The 18,704-nt window shown below is 36.1% G+C and overlaps 2 protein-coding genes across 2 annotated transcripts; one reads left to right on the top strand and one right to left on the bottom strand.

Annotated features, from left to right (window-relative positions):
* The first annotated feature begins 1,826 nt into the window (after window positions 1-1,826).
* Window positions 1,827-11,568, top strand: pcsk1nl (proprotein convertase subtilisin/kexin type 1 inhibitor, like). The gene is made up of 3 exons (XM_059523306.1): window positions 1,827-1,997; window positions 8,299-8,840; window positions 9,736-11,568. The coding sequence occupies exons 1-3, from the start codon at window positions 1,920-1,922 to the stop codon at window positions 10,127-10,129; spliced, it is 1,014 nt and encodes a 337-aa protein (XP_059379289.1). The 5' UTR covers window positions 1,827-1,919; the 3' UTR covers window positions 10,130-11,568.
* A 1,492-nt stretch (window positions 11,569-13,060) lies between these two features.
* Window positions 13,061-17,681, bottom strand: lhfpl4b (LHFPL tetraspan subfamily member 4b). Its single transcript, XM_059523305.1, has 6 exons — window positions 16,975-17,681; window positions 16,843-16,888; window positions 15,206-15,634; window positions 13,958-14,191; window positions 13,730-13,776; window positions 13,061-13,612 (listed from the first exon to the last, which is right to left on the bottom strand). The coding sequence occupies exons 3-5, from the start codon at window positions 15,621-15,623 to the stop codon at window positions 13,751-13,753; spliced, it is 678 nt and encodes a 225-aa protein (XP_059379288.1). The 5' UTR covers window positions 15,624-15,634; window positions 16,843-16,888; window positions 16,975-17,681; the 3' UTR covers window positions 13,061-13,612; window positions 13,730-13,750.
* Window positions 17,682-18,704: the final 1,023 nt, after the last annotated feature.

The following is an 18,704-nucleotide window of genomic DNA, read 5'->3' as shown; positions in this document are numbered from 1 at the left end:
CTTTTGGCCACGACTGTACATGTACTCACTACTTGGTAGGGGCTCCTTTTGCTTTAATTACTGCCTCAATTCAGCGTGGCATGGAGGTGATCAGTTTGTGGCACTGCTGAGGTGATTGGGACCCATGTTTCTTTGACAGTGGCCTTCAGCTCATCTGCATTTTTTGGTCTCTTGGTACTCATTTTCCAAAACTGTGATGACGCGTTTAACTGTCATCAGCATCATAAATCTTTTTTTTTTATGTATGTTCATTAATAACACCATTCTTTGTATTATGTAACCTTTGCATCAAATTACAAAGAAACAGTTAAAGGGTTAGTCCACCCAAGAATGAAAAATCTTCAACTCACCCTCGAAGCATCCTTGGTGACTTTCCTCTTTCAGAATAATCCAATCGAAGTTATATTAAAAATTGTTCTTGCTCTTCCAAGCCTTTCAATGGGGTAAGCGGGTGTTTGTTGTCAACAGTTCAGAAGACATGAAATAAAGTGTGTGTAATAAAACATCCTTCACGTGGCTCCGGGGGGGTGAATAAAATCCGCCCGTAGCAAATCCATGCGTTTTTGTAAGATAAATATCTAGATTTCAAATGTAATAAACACTTTTTATCCACTTCTGCTGACTGCTGGAAACCGGAAGACGTGCAGTGGGGTCTGGCATCATCTATCGGCCCAATCCTAATGTCAGAGCAAGATATTGTCAGTTGAGACCGCTCATACATGCATATTAGTCTGGAAATAGCTTAAGCCTTGTCTGTATAACCAGGGATAAATCTTATTAACTTTAATTTATTTTATTTTAAATCTGTTTTAATACTTTTGGTCACATGAGCAATGGATGGGTTCAAACTAAAGGTGCTATCTTCTAAGTTGTTTATCAGATCCAGATGTAAATAATCTAATATTCTAATATTCTTTTTTTTATTTCTTGAACACCTGACATCCCCGCAAAACAGTTCTCATTCGGGCTTAAATATGAAACGTCCATGAGTGAACGTCATGATTCGGTTCATCTGGAAGAGAAGACCTGAAATGCCGAAGACCTCAGCTGTGTGGGAGCACTTTAAATTGTGTGAGGACAAGACAAAGGCTGTGTGCCAAATATGCGATTTGAAACTGGCCTACCACAACAGCACATCAAGTTTGAAAAATCTTCTACGCCTATAGTATATTTTTGGTGTAAAAGCTGCTTTTATCCGCCATGTTAATAAGTAATTTTACACATGATAAAAACGTGCACTTAATTTGCTTGGAAAATACTTGCGAATACGGAAGTGATAAAAAAAACGTACAGTGCAGCCTAATAATAATTTGTCGTGTCACTAGAACAGTGTGTACGTTTTAAGAGCATATAAGCCCTGCCCGCGTGAAGCACCGCTTCCGGCTCGCGCTGTTCTGTGGTTTAAAAGTTTATTCATTCTGAACATGTCGCGTGTCCAAATTGCACCAAAATGCGACACTGCACTTCTTTTGATCCGCAGCAATATACGGACCACCCATGAAGTCGATTGGATGAACTGTTCTTGGCATAAATAAAATGCAAACACAGACAAACACACAGAGATTCCAGCCTTTTATTCTAGAGAATAATATGTTCAGCCCCCTCGAAAGCTTCGAATATTCGGTGTTGATTACTACCGAAGAATTACATTTTTTTTATTTGGACCAGCCCTACTGTATGCATGCAGTAAAACATTTTCATCAGCTGTACCATGCAAAAATCACAAACAGTCTCTTTTTCTCTCTCTTTCATGCATCTCTGTTCGGAGTAACAATGAAGCTCCTCCCCCTCTGCTCTTCACTCTCTCTCTCTCTCTCTTTCTCTGTGTTTCTCTCTGTTTGGATCTGTCAGTCTCTGTGCTGGTGTTTGGTGGCAGCGTTTCTCTTCACTGCAGAGGCAGCTTCATTCTTTCCTCCAGGATGTCGGGCCTTCTGACCAGCTCTCTTCTGCTCTTCCTCTCCCTGACGCTGTTCCAGATCCCCACACCAGAGGCAAAGGTAAAGCAAACACAATACCAAACCCTCATCGTGTGTGTTTGTTGAGACTGAGTGCGTAATTCACTTTGATTTTTCAATAGTTACATCTTAACCTGCATGTTTTCTTATTTTTTTTTACCTCTATACAATTTGTACAGAGGTTTGCATTTGGTGCTAAATGACAATTTCATTGTGGTTAGAGGCTCTTTTCTACTTCATTTCAATTACTTGTGAATCATTGCACATGGGTCATATTGAATATGTGAAAGTACATAATGTACTATTTGTGTCCTTTTCATATGCTATGCTTGGCTGCGTGTAAATTTCTGCTTAACTGATGTCACAGAGAACAATGAGATCAGTAGAGCCAGATGGCGTGAAATAGGGCGTACAAATCATTATTGCCTGGCAACAACAGAGCACATATCAACAGGGCTTTACTGTTGAATACAATCCTGATTAAATTCTGGAAATTTCTCAGAAAGACAGTGCGCAGAAATAGATGCACAGCAAAAAGCTCTTGCAAATGACCCAAGATCACATTAAACATTGCATTCAGTTTTCAATCGCAGAGCTCCATGTTATTTTAACAAGGTAGACAGCATGATACTTATAACAGATGATGTGTTATGTGTACTTGTTGAATTTACTATTTAGTTATATTGCTGATGAAGACATTTTATGTGGTTTTAAACAAAGAATAATACACTTTATTTTTTTATTATTATTTTTATTTATATATATATATATATATATATATATATATATATATATATATATATATATATATATAAATTTTTTGCAACTAGCACACCAAAAAAGGTAATTAATGTTTAGAATCATTATTGATTCCAGAGCATTGCTATGATGTTTGGAATGTTTAATTGTGCACTGCTATGAATTTGCTAGGGTGATAGGACCTGTAATATACTGGTATCTAGATCCTTTGATCATGAAAATGGGAGTTCAGCCATACTGATGCATTGGAGAGATCTGTAGACACCTGATATAAAGGGCTGTGAATTAAAGTGACATGAGAGTAAGACATGAGAGTGCAAATGTAGCAGTCATTAGTGTGAGCTCATGTTTTCAGCACCATGGACAGCAACAGTCACTGAAACACAGTCATGTTGAGCTGAATGTAAACGCTACAGTCATTTTGGGAACGTGTAAAGGATTAAGGGCCATATCTGAAGGACAACACAGGATAAAATCAATGGCAAAGGGAGCACAATCTCATTAGCAGAACAAACAGCCACTCACTCCAAGCGGAGGAGGAACGCTGCCATGGCAACAGCTTTCGGAGAGCACTCTCAGTTTTCTTCCATCCATCCATCTATACTGTAAAAATGTTTGTCAGTTAACCTAGTAAAATGAGCTTCATATGCTATCATGAAAAAAAAAATTAAATGACTGAATAAATGTGAATATACTGGGCTCAGTGTTAATCTAGTATTATTTCAATACTATTATTTAATATTTTGAGCTATTTTATATATTTTTCAGCTTGCATATTAATTTAAGTTTGTCATTTTATTAGTTTTAGTTTTTTAATCTATTTACCTTTAGGTTTTTTTTTCAGCGTTTGTTTTTGGTAATTATTATTAGTATAAATATTAGTATTTATTACAGTAAGTTTCCAAGGTAACATTTCTAATTTTAATTTTTTTTTAAGTAAGTTTATATATTTAAGTTTTTTTATTTCATTTTAAAAATAGATTTTAGATTTTTGCTTTTTAGATTTAGATTTTTTTTTAGGTAAGGATTTTAAAAAGTAAACAAAACTGATTGGATTGAGTTCTTCTTAATTTTTTTGTTAAATGTTTGTTTTTTATTTATTTATTTATTTATTTATTTATTTTTATCCTCGCTTTTTTAATTACCGAAAACAATTTGTTATTTTTAGTTATAACAACACTGATTGGATTAAGTGTTTTTAGACATTTGTTTTTCATTTAATATCTTTTTTAATTTCATCTTTTTAAATTATCGAAAACAATTTTTTATTGTTTTAGCTAAAACAACACTGATTGGAAATTCACTTAATCTGTACACACACCAAACTGTAAAAAGGTTTTACTGTAAAATGTTTTTTACACTTGCTATTGATTTTTTTTATGCAAAAAAGTGGGTGCATGAAGCATCTTTTTTAGTATCTTTATTAAGTCCAATCCCATGAAGTGAATTGATAATCTGTTAATACATTTTATAATGACACACACAACTATATGCAAATTGATAAAATGACAAAGCACTTTGGCTGGAGTCTACAGGAGCTGTAACGTAACTTTGCAGATAGTTGTTCACATTAGAAACATTTCCATTGGTGCAGAGTGAAGCAGATGGTTAGGAACCGGAGGACATCGAAACCACATGAATTCATGATATTAACAGCAAGATTCATATCACCACACATGCAATGTGTACGTCTGGAGTGCTACAGACATCATAATGCACCAGAATGAGTCATTGATCAAACTCACACAGCGTCCAGAGGAATCCTGCTCCTTTAGTTTCAGACGTCACTATATCTGCTTCATTTATTATTAATCATAACAGCCCTAAATTACCACATAAATGTAAATAAACTTCATTTATCATTCTGACAAACACAGAACTTCCACATATTGTAGTTTTTGAGTTGCTAGTTGTTTCTCAGTGCTCGCTTTGCAATTTAGAATAATTATTTTGCACACAGAGGGTGAAGACATTGTCATGACTCAGCACTTTGTTAATAACCTCAGGCTTGAGCTCTTTTCAGTGATTAACATGAGTAGAGAAAGAGATTCAATGTTCTAGATCATAAATCACTGCTGAAACACAGGTCTCCTATCAGTAATGGACCATAACCAGGTGAGCAGATCACTCTCTCACTATTTGATTGCTCTAGTCTTTATCCACTCATCATCATCATCCACCAATCAGAACACACGAGAACTCTTTGACCACAGCTGCTGTGCTTCAAAAGCTCTTGCAGCAGCTCAACACTGGTTTTCTCTGAGGTGGTCGGATCACATCAGATTGTGGTTAATCTTGCAGATCATGACTTATATCTACTCTTCCTCTCCCTGCAGTTTGGTAATATAAAGATTCCTCCTTTGAACTCCCACCTCTTCTTTGGGTTTTATTGTTCTGGGTCTGAATTTGGGCTCCTGGGATCTCAGAAAAGAAACATTTTCAATCTCCAAGGTGAACGTTATGACAACACACTCTTACAAAAAAGGGTTCATTGGGTTCCTATATAGAACCATAGGGTTCTTTACTCAACTCGAAAGAACCTTTTATGCTAAAAAGGTTCTATAATGACAAGAAAGAACCCTATTGGCACAAAGGTTCTTTAGGCTATTATTCATTCATATATTACATTATTCTGCAATATATTTATATTTGTATATTTTCTATTTGTAATTAAATTATTGTTTGTAGTAACTTAATATCACATTTTAATCATGCTGATTTTTAGAGAAAAACTGAAATGGCACTCTTCGTGTGATATTGATTAACTACATAAAATCATATAAATATATACATTTTCTATCCCCCATATCTTGAATTTTGTGATCATTCACAGGCATTCATAAATGCATTTGAATACACAGAATAATGAGTGAAAGATCGCACTCAAAATGCACACTCGCACTAGTATGACTTCATCATGTAACTTTACATTAGCCTTGATGCGTGCACTTTTTAGGCACGATTTGTTTAGTTTTTGAATATACTTGATACTGTTAAAAGGCACATCATTAAAATAAAAAATAAGAGTTCATATAAATCACACCTAAACATGCTTGGAAAACGTAATTAGAACTAGTATTAAATATTAAAACTGACTCAAATGATTCGCGAACCCCAAACTGACTCAAATGATTCGCGAACCTGCTCCAAACTTCCAAACTGACTCAAATGATTCGTGATCCCGTATCGAACTCCCAAACTGACTCAAATGATTCGCGAACTCGCTACGAACTCCCGAAATGACTCAAATGATTCGCGATCCCGCTCCGAGCTCCCAAACTGGTTCAAATGATTCACACTCCATACTCCGAACTCCCAAAATGACTGAAATGATTCGCGATCCAGCTACGAACTCCTGAACTGACCCACATGATTCGCGATCCCGCTCCGAACTCCAAAACTGACTCAAATGATTCACGCTCCGAACTCCCAAACTGACTCAAATGATTCGCGAACCCGCTTTGAACTCCCGAACTGACTCAAATGATTCGCGAACCCGCTACGAGCACCCGAACTGGCTCAAATGATTCGTGATCCCGGTCCGAACTCCCAAACTGACTCTAATGATTCGCGTTCCCCAACTGATTCAAATGATTCGCGAACCCGCTTTGAACTCCCGAACTGACTCAAATGATTCGCGAACCTGCTACGAACTCCCGAACTGATTCAAATGATTTGCGATCCCCAAACTGACTCAAATAATTCGTGAACCCGCTCCGAACTCCCGAAGTGACTCAAATGATTCGTGATCCCGTATCGAACTCCCAAACTGACTCAAATGATTCGTGAACCCGCTATGAACTCTCGAACGGACTCAAATGATTCGCGAACCCGCTACGAACTCCCGAACGGACTCAATTGATTCGCGAACCCCGAACTGACTCAAATGATTCGCGAACACGCTCCGAACTCCCGAACTGACTCAAATGATTCGTGATCCCGTATCGAACTCCCAAACTGACTCAAATGATTCGCTAACCCGCTACGAACTCCCGAACTGACTCAAATGATTCGCGAACCCGCTCCGAACTCTCGAACTGATTCAAATGATCCTCGAAGCCGCTCCGAACTCCCGAACTGATTCAAATGATTTGCGATCCCCAAACTGACTCAAATGATTCGTGATCCCGTATCGAACTCCCGAACTGACTCAAATGATTTGCGATCCTGCTCCGAACACCCAAACTGGTTCAAATGATTCACGCTCCATACTCCGAACTCCCTAACTGATTCAAATGATTCGCGATCCTGCTCCGAACTCTCAAACTGACTCAAATGATTCGCGATCCTGCTCCGAACTCTCAAACTGACTCAAATGATTCGCGAACCCGCTCCGAACTCCCGAACTGACTCAAATAATTTGCGATCCTGCTCCGAAATCCCAAACTGGTTCAAATGAATCACGCTCTGAACTCCCGAACTGACTCAAATGATTCACAATCTGAAGTTTCCATCCAAATCAAATGACACCGCCAGCGCTACTATTGGCTTAGTTCTCTAATTTCATAAAATTTACAGATTTTAAGGTACAAAAAGTATGTTGTTAACAAATAAAATATCAATATTTCCATTCCGAACTGCTTTCCACGTCGAAACATCCATGGTGGACACAGATCTTCAGTGCCAGTGACAGAACTAATATAAGCTGAAGAGGAGCTGGTTAGTCATACTGTCAGAATGTGCTTGCTATGCACCCTACAGTGATTTCAGGCCCTAGAAAGCATCTTTCATTTCTTCTCAATAGTGTGGTAGTAATTGAATGTCTGACTCAGTGGGGATGGAGAGGAGGTGTAAGGATGGAGTACAGATGAGAGGAGAGGAAACATGCTTACTAATGCTTCCTCTCCAATGCATGAATGATTAGTATGTAAAGTGTCACTGAAGTGGGAGGTGAGTGCTTCTGTGCTCTCAAAGGCAAAAAATTGTACGTCAGAATCTACAAATCATAAAATCTCCAGCCCTTACTGCCATTCATCAGAGTTGGTCCTCTGTAGGAAATACATTACTTTCTAAAACAGATGACATTATTTAATTGCTTTCAATTATTGAACAATACATAGCAAAAACAAAAGTGTAGTTGAACATAACAAAATGATTGTAATCAATTACAGTCCGCCCAACAAAGACACATCACCAGTCAAAATAATAAATCAACGAAACTAATACTGCATCGTCACTTTTTTTTGTAACAACAACAAAAGTGAAGCTGAAATGGCCAAAAAGACTAAAAACCACTAAAGAATCTGTGCTAATTTTAATTAACGTAATTTCACTGCAGGCAAAACCAAAAAAAAAAATGCCCAAAGACACGTCACCTGTCAATATAATAAGTCAACGGAAAATAATTTCTAATAAGTAGAAAAAAAAACAATGGTCATTTCCTGTAAGGGACATTCCATAATATATGCACACCTAATATAAAACCATTTTAAATGGGACCATTAATACTTATTTTATACAAATATGTATAAATAACAATGAGTATAAATAAGATTTTCTGTTCCAAACTGTGCACAAATTTGAAAACATCGACATTTTTCACCAACCAGTTTGATTTCTTTCTCCTCTTCTCTGTATTTGTCAGCCTCTCTCTACCATGCGTGGAGGAGGTCGCAGCTTTGACATCCAGGCAGCTGGAGTCCGTCTGCGAAGAGACCTGCGGGATTCAGTGCCCTACGAGGCCCAGATGATGTCTTACCCCACTGCTGACTTCAGGAGTCGGAGCAATGATCTGTACTACCAACCAGAGGTCTTAAGAGCTCAAGGTCTTGGACAAGCCCTCCAGCGGCTGGTGGAGAACGATCAGAGGCGGGAACAGGAAGCAGTTTATCTGGCTTCAATGCTGCGTCTCCTTAACGAGGCACAGAATAACGGACAGGGCAAAGCAGAGGAAGAGGAGGAGGAGGAGGGTGATTTCCAGGGCCCATACCCTCCGGACTACGATGAGACCGAGCAGGCTGTGAGCATGGCCAAGCCCCAGGCCTCATGGCAGGGCCTTCTGGATCCTCAGCTTACTCAGGCTCTGCTCAACCGCTACAAGCAAGAGAGACTGATGCAGGCTGGACTCGCTCCGAACACCAACAGGATATCAGAGAGAGAGCAGGACAAAGACCAAGAGATGCTCAGGTAATGGAAACATGCCATTCATAACCATACCAATGCCTCATTGTCAAGGTTATTATCATTAACTAAAACTATTAAAACATTTTTGTTTAATGAAATAAGCTGAAACGCTAAAATTAATAACTGTAAATAAGTAATACAATAATAATAAATCTTAACTAAACCCTAAATATAAATATTAGATGAAAAACAAACTATAAGATTAGAAATAAATAGTGATATAAAAAAATGATAATAAAACTGACAAAAGCATATAATACATAATTATGTATAGCTATATCTAACAAAAATTCAAATGAAAAGAGAAATAAACACTCATTTAAAATAATAATAATATTAAATATTAGATGAAAAACATTTAAAAGAAATTTAAAAAGCACATAACAAATTACTAGAAATTATTCTGAAAACTGAAAGTATAGTTCAAATGGTAATTCAGAATATTAATTAAAATAGAAAAAAATTATTAGATGAAAAAATGATAACTACTGTAAATAGTCATATAAAAAACTAAAATGAGAAAAGAACATATCCAAATTAGTAAAAAATATTTAACTAAAATTTAAATTTAAACAAAATAGTAAAAAAATCGAATTCAAAATATTAATAACATAAATAAGACAAAGTATGAACAAAACTAAAATTTGAAATAAATAGTAATATTTAAATAAACTACTACAAATCACAAAAGCACAAAACTAAATTATAAAAAAAACTTTAAAACTTAAAAAAAAATGAAAAACTTTCATCTACAATTAGAAATAGTAATATAAAAAATACCACAAATGTAACTAACAGAAAACAGAAAATATAACAATAAAAGTTCATTCAAAATATCAATAAAATACCAAGCAAACATAAAACTATTTTTTATTTTTTTTGTCTTTATATATTGAAGGTACCTTGTTGAGAAGATCCTCTCAAGCTTGGCATTGGGTGGCAGTCAGGGAGGCCCTTCAAACCAGCGTGCTAAACGGGATCTGATCGCTGTGGCCAACATGGAGCAATCTGGAGGATCCGCCCTAAAACGCTCCCGCCGGTCCCTGGACTCCGCCCCTGGCCCCTCCCCCCATGCCGAGGCATCACTGCTGAGGGTGAAACGGCTCGATGGCGATGTGGATGACGAAGAGGTTGCAGGGCAGAGCAACAGAACACCACACGTTGGCCTACAGAGAATGAAGCGCATAGACACTGACCTGCCGCCCCCCAAAAAACACAGCCGTAAGCGCAGAGCCCTGACCTATGACCCCGCTCTGATCGCCCAGCACATCCTGCAGTACCTGCCAGCCTAGAGTATGTGAAAGTGAGAGGAATTAAAGGGAAATGTTTGGTGAAATAGAGAGAAATGTAGACAGACAGAGCAAGCAAGAGTTTCAGACGGGACTGCAACATTTCACTTGCTTACAGATACGCCAGTGTTCATTGTCGTTTGCCTAAACCTAATCAAGACCTGCTTGCCGAGGTACTCTGATATGATAATACTTGTTTCAATGTTATAATATAATAAATCCCATACACATAACAGCTTATGGAATATGCTTTTTCTTCTTTCTGGCTACATTCTACAGAATGTAAGCCCTTTTTCATCATGGAACAAAACAATTAAAAAGGTAACTGTGACTTTTTTTCTTGCAATTCTGGGTTTACATCTTTGAATTGCAAGGTAATTCCTCACAATGAGTTCATAACTTAAGATTCTGAGAAAAAAAGACACGTAATTGTGAGATCAAAAGTCGCAATTACCTTTTAATTTTTTATTCCGTGGTGGAAAAAGGCTGGCATTAACTGACCATACTGACATGGAAATAATCAGTTATTGGCTTGCACAAGTAGCTTTGTTACTGTTTTGTCAGAAACAACAGGATCAAAGTTACATTTACCTTAATTACGGATTCAGATTTTAAATCATTGCTTGACCAGGGTCATGCAAGAGAGCATTTAGGTGAAGTTTTGTCGTGTGCATTGAGGTTAGTTCCAGTTAGTTCCTACTGTAAGCCATTTGCCACTCGGCAACCCTGAGTTTCTCAGCAGATGAAAGGAGCATGACTGTTTCCTCAGAGATCCAAATATATCAGAGCTTATCTACAGCTACAGTGAGTTTGTTTCATATTGTGAGGAAATTAACAGTAACTCACAGCTCACTCAGTAATAATAACAAGCTCAATCAGTATCTACACCTACAGTACTGTTTTAGAAATTAAACTTAATTTAGATTTTTTTTTTAAACAAATGATTGAGAAACAAAAATGTCTGAAATCTATTTATTGCATAAGATATCCAGTACAGGTTTAAACAGCACAACACATCAGATCAGCTGCTTTATACAGCACTAATCAGCACTACAGGAGAAAAGAGCCCTTCTAAATGTCAAACATGCTCTAAGTGAGTTTCCTGTCCTCTCTTTCTCCAACTGGCTGTCTAAAGTAGTGTGCCATTTTCTTAGTGTCATACGCATCCTATCCAAGCTTGATCAAGTGTTTTTGTCCCTTGACTTGGCTTTGAAACACTCTGTCTGATTATGAATCACTGTCCCAACTTTCTGCCCTCTGGGTTTGTAATCTGTCTATTATGAATTTGTGAAGGAAATCATAGCTATATAATCATATATAAATGCTTTTAGATATTTGTGCAGTCATAAAATCTTGTAAAAAAAAATACATTACTGCAAAAATACAATACTGCAAGTTTTGTCAAACAACAGAAATCACTGTAAGTGCTAATAAAGTGTATGTGAACTACAACATTTTGTTTAAAATTTTGCATTGCTTTTACATTGGAAGTGGATTAGAAAACACATCACATTCAACATGTAATGCAACGGCTTGATAAAGTCAACCTATTAGTATTATATTTGAAACAAGCACAACTGACAATGACTTTTTATATATTAACGGTGGCTGAAGACAATTACGATTACAACAGTGGCATGCAGGTTTAAAGTCAGCATGAAACAGAAGTTGGAATCGACTTTACTACCATTGTGACGTCACGTGTTTCCATGTGAAACTGCTATTAATTATTATTATTTATTTTTATTTTTTTTTGCTGAAAGTTTGTTCACCATCAGGCCATTCAAGATGAGTTTATTTCTTTATCAGAACAGATTTGGAGAAATTTAGCATTAGGGTACACCACTTGCTCACCAATGGATCCTCTGCAGTGAATGGGTGCCGTCAGAATGAGAGTCCAAACAGTTGATAAAAACATCACAACAATCCACAGATCAGCAATTAACATCCTGTGAAGTGAAAAGTTGTGTGTTTGTAAAAAACTAATTCATCATTAATATTTCACTTCCGGCTAAAATACAAGTCCATAATCCATAATTACTCTTCCTCCAGTTAAAATGCCCCTCTTCTGTTGTCCTTTCACATTAAAATCCATTGACATATGTGACCCTGGACCATAAAACCAGTCTGAAGTCTCAATATTTCAAAATGTATATTTATACATCATCTGAAATCTGAATAAATAAGCTTTCGATTAATGTATGGTTTGTTAGGATCAGACAATATTTGTCTGAGATACAACTATTTGAAAATCTGGAATCTAAGGCTGTAAAAAATCTGAATACTGAGAAAAACACCTTTAAAGTTGTCCGAATGAAATTCTTAGCAATGTATATTATTATTTAAAAATTAGGTTTTGATATATTTATGGTAGGAAATTTACAAAATATCTTCATGGAACATGATCTTTACTTAATATCCTAATGATTTTTGGCATAAAAGAAAAATCGATAATTTTGACCAATACAATTTTGTATTGGCTATTGCTAAAAATATACCCCAGTGACTTAAGACTGGTTTTGTCTTCCAGGGTCACACATTTATTTAGAATGACTTCAGAAACTGGATTGTTTTTCCTTGTAAACAGTGAGTAATCCGTGCATATTTCTCTCCTGATTCAGATGAGATGATTTTTTCACTGGAGAAAGCAATATTATGGACAGAGTACTCGTATTTTTGCAATGGTTTGAGTTTTAAAAATGTCTTCATGATAGATTTGTTTCTTATAAACACGCAGCTTTTCACTTTACAAAATGTTAATTGCTGATCTGGAGTGCTGTGGATTACTTGTGGATTATTGTGATGTTTTTATCAGATGTTTGGACTCTCATTCTGACGGCACCCCATTCACTGCAGAGCATCCATTGTTCAGCAAGTGATGTAATGCTATATTCCTCCAAATCTGTCCTGATGAAGAAACAAACTCATTTAAAATTTGGATAAGAAAATAAATAGGCAGATTTTTATTTTGTGCTTACTTAAAGTTATTAGCTACCTTTAGCTTAAAGATGATCAAATCATTAAATCTAAACGATTAAGACTTTACTGACCAAAAACTAAACTAAACAGATTTATAGTAATATTATGCTGAGTTTAAATTCAGACTTAAATTCATGCACAAAAACATCTAGAACATGGAATCCAACATCACAGTCAATCCTCTAAATATCATTTAACTGAAAACCACATGTGATCTGTGATCACAGAGACCTCGACTATACCTCCACTTGGAAATGCACTAAAGAAAATGGCCTTTGCTCTTCTCTATTTAGAGCCGCCATTACAAGATCAGAGTAATGTTCCTCCATCAGGGGAGAAAGGACTCTGTTGCCAGGTGACTGTTTCTATGCAGACAGGTTATGTAAGCAGAATTCACAGGACGGTGACATCATGCTGAGGGGGAAAAGAGAAACATCTCTTCACATGTTTTATCTCATCATTATTTGTCAGGAGAGAAGTTCACAAACGACGTGATGAAACAGCCACCTGAGGGGGTGAGAAAGAACAGTGACATGAGTTACAGAAGAGAGAAGAGGATGCTGGGTCCAATGCTAGTTCAAGAAGAAAAACATGATCCCCAGAAAAGCTAGATTACAGTCTTACCAACAACCTCTGACCACTGCTTTATGCTGCCAGTAACAAGCCAGTCACTGAGAAGAGAGGAGAAAACAACATGAATAAAATATCTCACACTTCACAATAAGGTTTATCATTAGTTATCTACTTTAGTTAACATGAACTAAGCACGAACAATACTTCTACTCTCTTAAAACAGGCAGTAAAACATTAATTGATTTTAGAGATTTTAGCAAGAATAGGTGCAGCATTTACCATCACCATCCTTGGCATCTTCTGGCAGCAGGGCATCTTGGCGATTCCCCAAAACAAAAGCCAGCGTGGACAGTATGCCGGAGTCCAGCACCCCCAACATGGCCAGTATATATGCCCAGTGCACAGAGCAGTTCCCCGGGGAGAAACTACTCACACGGTCCCCGCAAAGCGCCCGCATCTCAGCACACGCCCAGGAGTCTGGGAACAACACACACGCCAGGGCCAGACAGAAGCCTGCATTCAGAAACAGAGATGCAATTAGTAGTACTGTATGGTTTAACATGCATTGTTCACATTTCACGTCAGAAAGAGCACATTTCAGTCGAGATTCAAAAAACTATCTACAAAGAGGTTATGACTGAAGGGTCCCCAGAGCATCAATCTGCATGCAAAGAGGTTAGCCAATCAAAACTGAGGTCATTTACATCCTCCACAATGTCTTAAAGATGTACTGGTAATAGCAAAAGTCAGCCTCTTTAAATCTAAGGGTCAACAAGAGGGTCATGGGACTAAATTACGTTTTTAGTGTAAAAAATGGAATGGGTTATTCAGAAGAAATCACAAGCTTTCAATAATCACTTCTTCATCATCACATACTACACAGATCTCTGGATCATGCTGTATTTTATGTGTATATATATATATATATATATATATATATATATATATATATATATATATATATATATACAGTACAGACCAAAAGTTTGGAAACATTACTATTTTTAATGTTTTTGAATGAAGTTTCTTCTGCTCATCAAACCTGCATTTATTTGATCAAAAATACAGAAAAAAATGTAATATTGTGATATATTATTACTATTTAAAATAATTGTTTTTTGATAATAAACAAAATATTTCTTAAGCATCAAATCAGTATATTAGAATGATTTCTGAAGGATCATGTGACACTGAAGACTGGAGTAATGATGCTGAAAATTCAGCGCTGCATCACAGGAACAAATTATATTTAAAAATATATTACAATAGAAAATAGTAAAGACTCAATAACACAAAAATGGTGTGCACATCCCAAACATCCCAAACAGGACGCAGGTGCAAGACAACTGAATAATATAATCACATAAAAAAGTGAAGTCTGCACACTGATAACTACTGAGCAGTAGTTTTCAGTGTGCAGACTTCACTTCTTTATTTGAATAGAAAATAGTAACCCAGTATTTTTGATTAAATAAATGCAGCCGTGGTGAGCAGAAGAGACTTGATGATTCAGCTGAAGAGTCTCACCTGCTGTGAGCTGCAGCCAAGCACAGATCTTATAGACGGTTGCTGCGTTGCAGAATCTGAACAGACACAGACAGCCCACGCTGGCCCACACCATAGTGAGAGACATGCACACCAACACAGCGGGAGACTGGAAGGCAGGGAGTGGAGTCAGGGTGCGAAGAGAGCCTCGGCATTCTGGGACAGGCCAATCCATCTCCGTGCAGACCTCAAAGAGGCCCAGTGTCCCGGTCGGAGGAGCCGGACCCCCTCCTCGGTAGTGCAGCTCTCGTGTGCCCACCCATGATGGCTGGATGAGAATGACCACCTCTATAATGGCAAAGCAGAGCGTGCAGACGGCCCACAGCATGCCCACCGCCCGAGCGCTCCGGATGAACTCAGTCTGATACAGACGGGCCACCTCAGACGAGTGACGCTGCATGCTGGAGACAGCTGGAGACGCAAGCAGAAGAAAGATAATATGATGCAATGGCATTCTTTAGATCATCTACAGCTTTTAAAAACACCACTTTGAATCTCTGTGTCATTTTTTCATAAAAAAAAAAAAGAAATCATATACTCACCCTAACCACCAGTGTCATTTTAGTATGACAGAGATACTTTTACAGTTTTTATACATATTTTGAATTAATTTTTATTTTTCTGTTTTAATTTTAGTTTTAGTAATGTTTTTGTACGCTTTGTCATTTTTATTAGTTTTATTTTAGTAAATCAAGTTAAACTAAATGAAAATATAAAATACCAGAAATTTTTTTTCAATAATAAGAGATTTTATATTTAAATTTATTTCTGTTAAAATTTTATGAATGATATTCATAAACAACTGTTTCAAACAACAGTAGACCCCACTGACTTTCATTTTGTTTTGATTATACCATTGTACTAAACTATAATTCACGTTCCATAGCTTTTATGATCACACTAAACAATAAGGTAAGTTAATGTTAACAAATTAACTAAAATTAACTAACAAAGGGCAATTTATATGTTACCGGGGTTATTATAGTAATCTAAAACTAAAATCATAAAAAAATGTTACTTAAAATAATATATATATATATATATATATATATATATATATATAAAAAAACATAAAACCTATTTTATTTCAGATAGACGCCAAGGCAACATTTCTTATTTTGAGTTACTCTAGATACTATAATAATTTAAAATAAAAATTAAAAACTAAATAAAAAATGAATAAAAACTACACATTTAAAAAAACAAACACTAAAAATCACAAAATTACTCAATCTAATATAAAAACAGAAAATATAAAAATTAATAACTAATCATTTGAAATATGAATAAAAACTATTAATATCTCTGTGATACTAAAAAAACACTATTTATTAATTTACAGTACTAATAACAGTACTCATGTGGTAATATCAAATGTACTTTTTTGTGCTTCTCATTTATTTACCTTATACTTTAAAGAATATGCTATTACAATGAAGCATGTTCTTAAAAAAAACAAAAAATCATGGTTTTACCATGGTAAAAATGCTAATACCATGGTCATATTTAACCAAAAAAAACTAAAGGGACATGAACCGCTAAGAAAGCTGATGCCTAGACCTGAAAACCTGATCTCGACCTGTTAAAGGATGTAAAGAGATGGAGGAAGGGAGATTCACCTCTCTGCTCTGGCTGACTCCAGGCCTGTTCCTCCCACCACAGGATCTGGGTGACAAAAATCTCATTCAAATTGAATTACTTGACAGCAGCATCACATAACATGTAGGAGTGAAGGAAAGAGAGAAACTGACCTGAATGGAGGGATTCTTCTCCTCCGCTTCCTCCCGGTCGGATCACGACAGGATGTGCGACAGTAAAAACAGGCCCACGCTGCTTGCAACCATCTTCCTCGCACATATGGAGGGAGAGGAGAGTGAGAGAAGGGAGGGGGAGCGCAGGGCCATTCTGATTGGGAGGAGGGTCTCTGTGCACACACACACACACACACACACAGCAATGCAATCCAATGATGCACAATGAGAAAATGAAAATATCTGTCCACCCCTGTGGGGAGAAAGAAAGAGTTACAGCTCATCGATCCTAAAAGCATTACATTTCATACAGAGGGAAGAGGAAGAGAGAGAATAGTACAAGGAGCAGAAGTGACGCATTTCAGATGAGCACAAGATAAATAAAACAATAAATACTAGGGGAATAAGCGTGAATGCTGGAGGAAAGAAGCTTGTCTGTGCATCATTGTGATCGCTCAGCTGACATGAAAATTAATGCTTGCAAAAAACAGTAACCATAAGATTTAAAACAAGAATATCTCACTCTGGGTAAATCTAATCAATATATATATATATATATATATATATATCAAGCTATTTTATCTATCTATTAATCTGTCTATCTATATATGGGTACTAATATTGTAATTAGGTATTTTTGATAACATTAATATTAACGATTTTGCAACATTTATTGGTAAATAAGGTACAAAGCTGTTTTTTTTTTTTTTTTTTTTTTGAAAGGGTATGAGCTTCTTTCTACAAGAGTGTGGGGTCACCAACTGGCCGACTCTGGTCTGAATCCAGACCGCAAAGCTTTTTGACATAATGACATAAATAAATACCAGGCACTATTTTCTAACAAAATCTAATTTATACCAAGCACATCAAGGTCTTGTTTAGGTCCTACAGTGCTATCATGGGCTGTGTTGCTACGGTCAGACGGTCGTGCAGTGAAGAGAGCAGAGAGCCATAAAAAGTCTTAATTCGTACAAGAAAGTCTTGATTTTCCAGAGTTGTAAATGTGAACTGGTGGATCCACAAGAAGATAATGTGTCATAAAACCAATATTAAGATTAATATAATAATTGATTGATAATAATTGCCTAAATTAATATAATTTATACTTTTGACAAAATTTTCAACAACAAATAAAATGGTTTAAAGTCTTAAGTGTGAAGTTTATCATTTTATAAAACCTTTTGTTTTAAAGTCTTAAATATGATCCTAAATATCTTGCAGATAGCCTGGTCTGCCAAAAACCATCAATTAATATTTTTAGGTATATAAATATATAAAGACCTTGGCTGGTGAGGAGGGTTCATTACTGGACTTCAAGCTATTTTAGATGAAGACCCCTGAATTATAATATATATATATATATATATATATATATATATATATATATATATATATTTATATATGTGTGTGTGTGTGTGTGTATATATATATATATATATATATGTGTGTGTGTGTGTGTGTGTGTGTTTACGTATCTCTATATAAAACATTATTGTAACATTTATATATATATACATATATATAATACTATTTATTTAATTTTACATTGGAGTCAGATTCTCCCTTTGATCTTTTCACAAATGTGGCCATAAAATGCAAAATCATGTATAAAATGCTTTTATTTTTTATTTAGAATGCAACAAAGTGAGGGTTTCCAACTGTTTGAGTCATTGTGTTTGTGCAAAAAGGAAAAGAAAAAAAAGAAAAGGAACACAAATAAAACTCTTTAC

The sequence above is a fragment of the Carassius carassius genome, chromosome 34, assembly GCF_963082965.1.
Source record: "Carassius carassius chromosome 34, fCarCar2.1, whole genome shotgun sequence".
In the NCBI taxonomy this organism is placed as follows: domain Eukaryota; kingdom Metazoa; phylum Chordata; class Actinopteri; order Cypriniformes; family Cyprinidae; genus Carassius; species Carassius carassius.
This window is presented reverse-complemented; position numbering and strand designations above follow the sequence as displayed.

Coding starts and splice junctions, on each gene's coding strand:
- pcsk1nl (XM_059523306.1), top strand. CDS start 1,920: ATGTCGGGCCTTCTGACCAGCTCTCTTCTGCTCTTCCTCTCCCTGACG. Junction 1,998..8,298: donor TCCCCACACCAGAGGCAAAG/GTAAAGCAAACA, acceptor TGTATTTGTCAG/CCTCTCTCTACCATGCGTGG. Junction 8,841..9,735: donor AAAGACCAAGAGATGCTCAG/GTAATGGAAACA, acceptor TATATATTGAAG/GTACCTTGTTGAGAAGATCC.
- lhfpl4b (XM_059523305.1), bottom strand. CDS start 15,623: ATGCAGCGTCACTCGTCTGAGGTGGCCCGTCTGTATCAGACTGAGTTC. Junction 14,192..15,205: donor TTGGCTGCAGCTCACAGCAG/GTGAGACTCTTC, acceptor TTCTGAATGCAG/GCTTCTGTCTGGCCCTGGCG. Junction 13,777..13,957: donor AGATGCCAAGGATGGTGATG/GTAAATGCTGCA, acceptor CTCTCTTCTCAG/TGACTGGCTTGTTACTGGCA.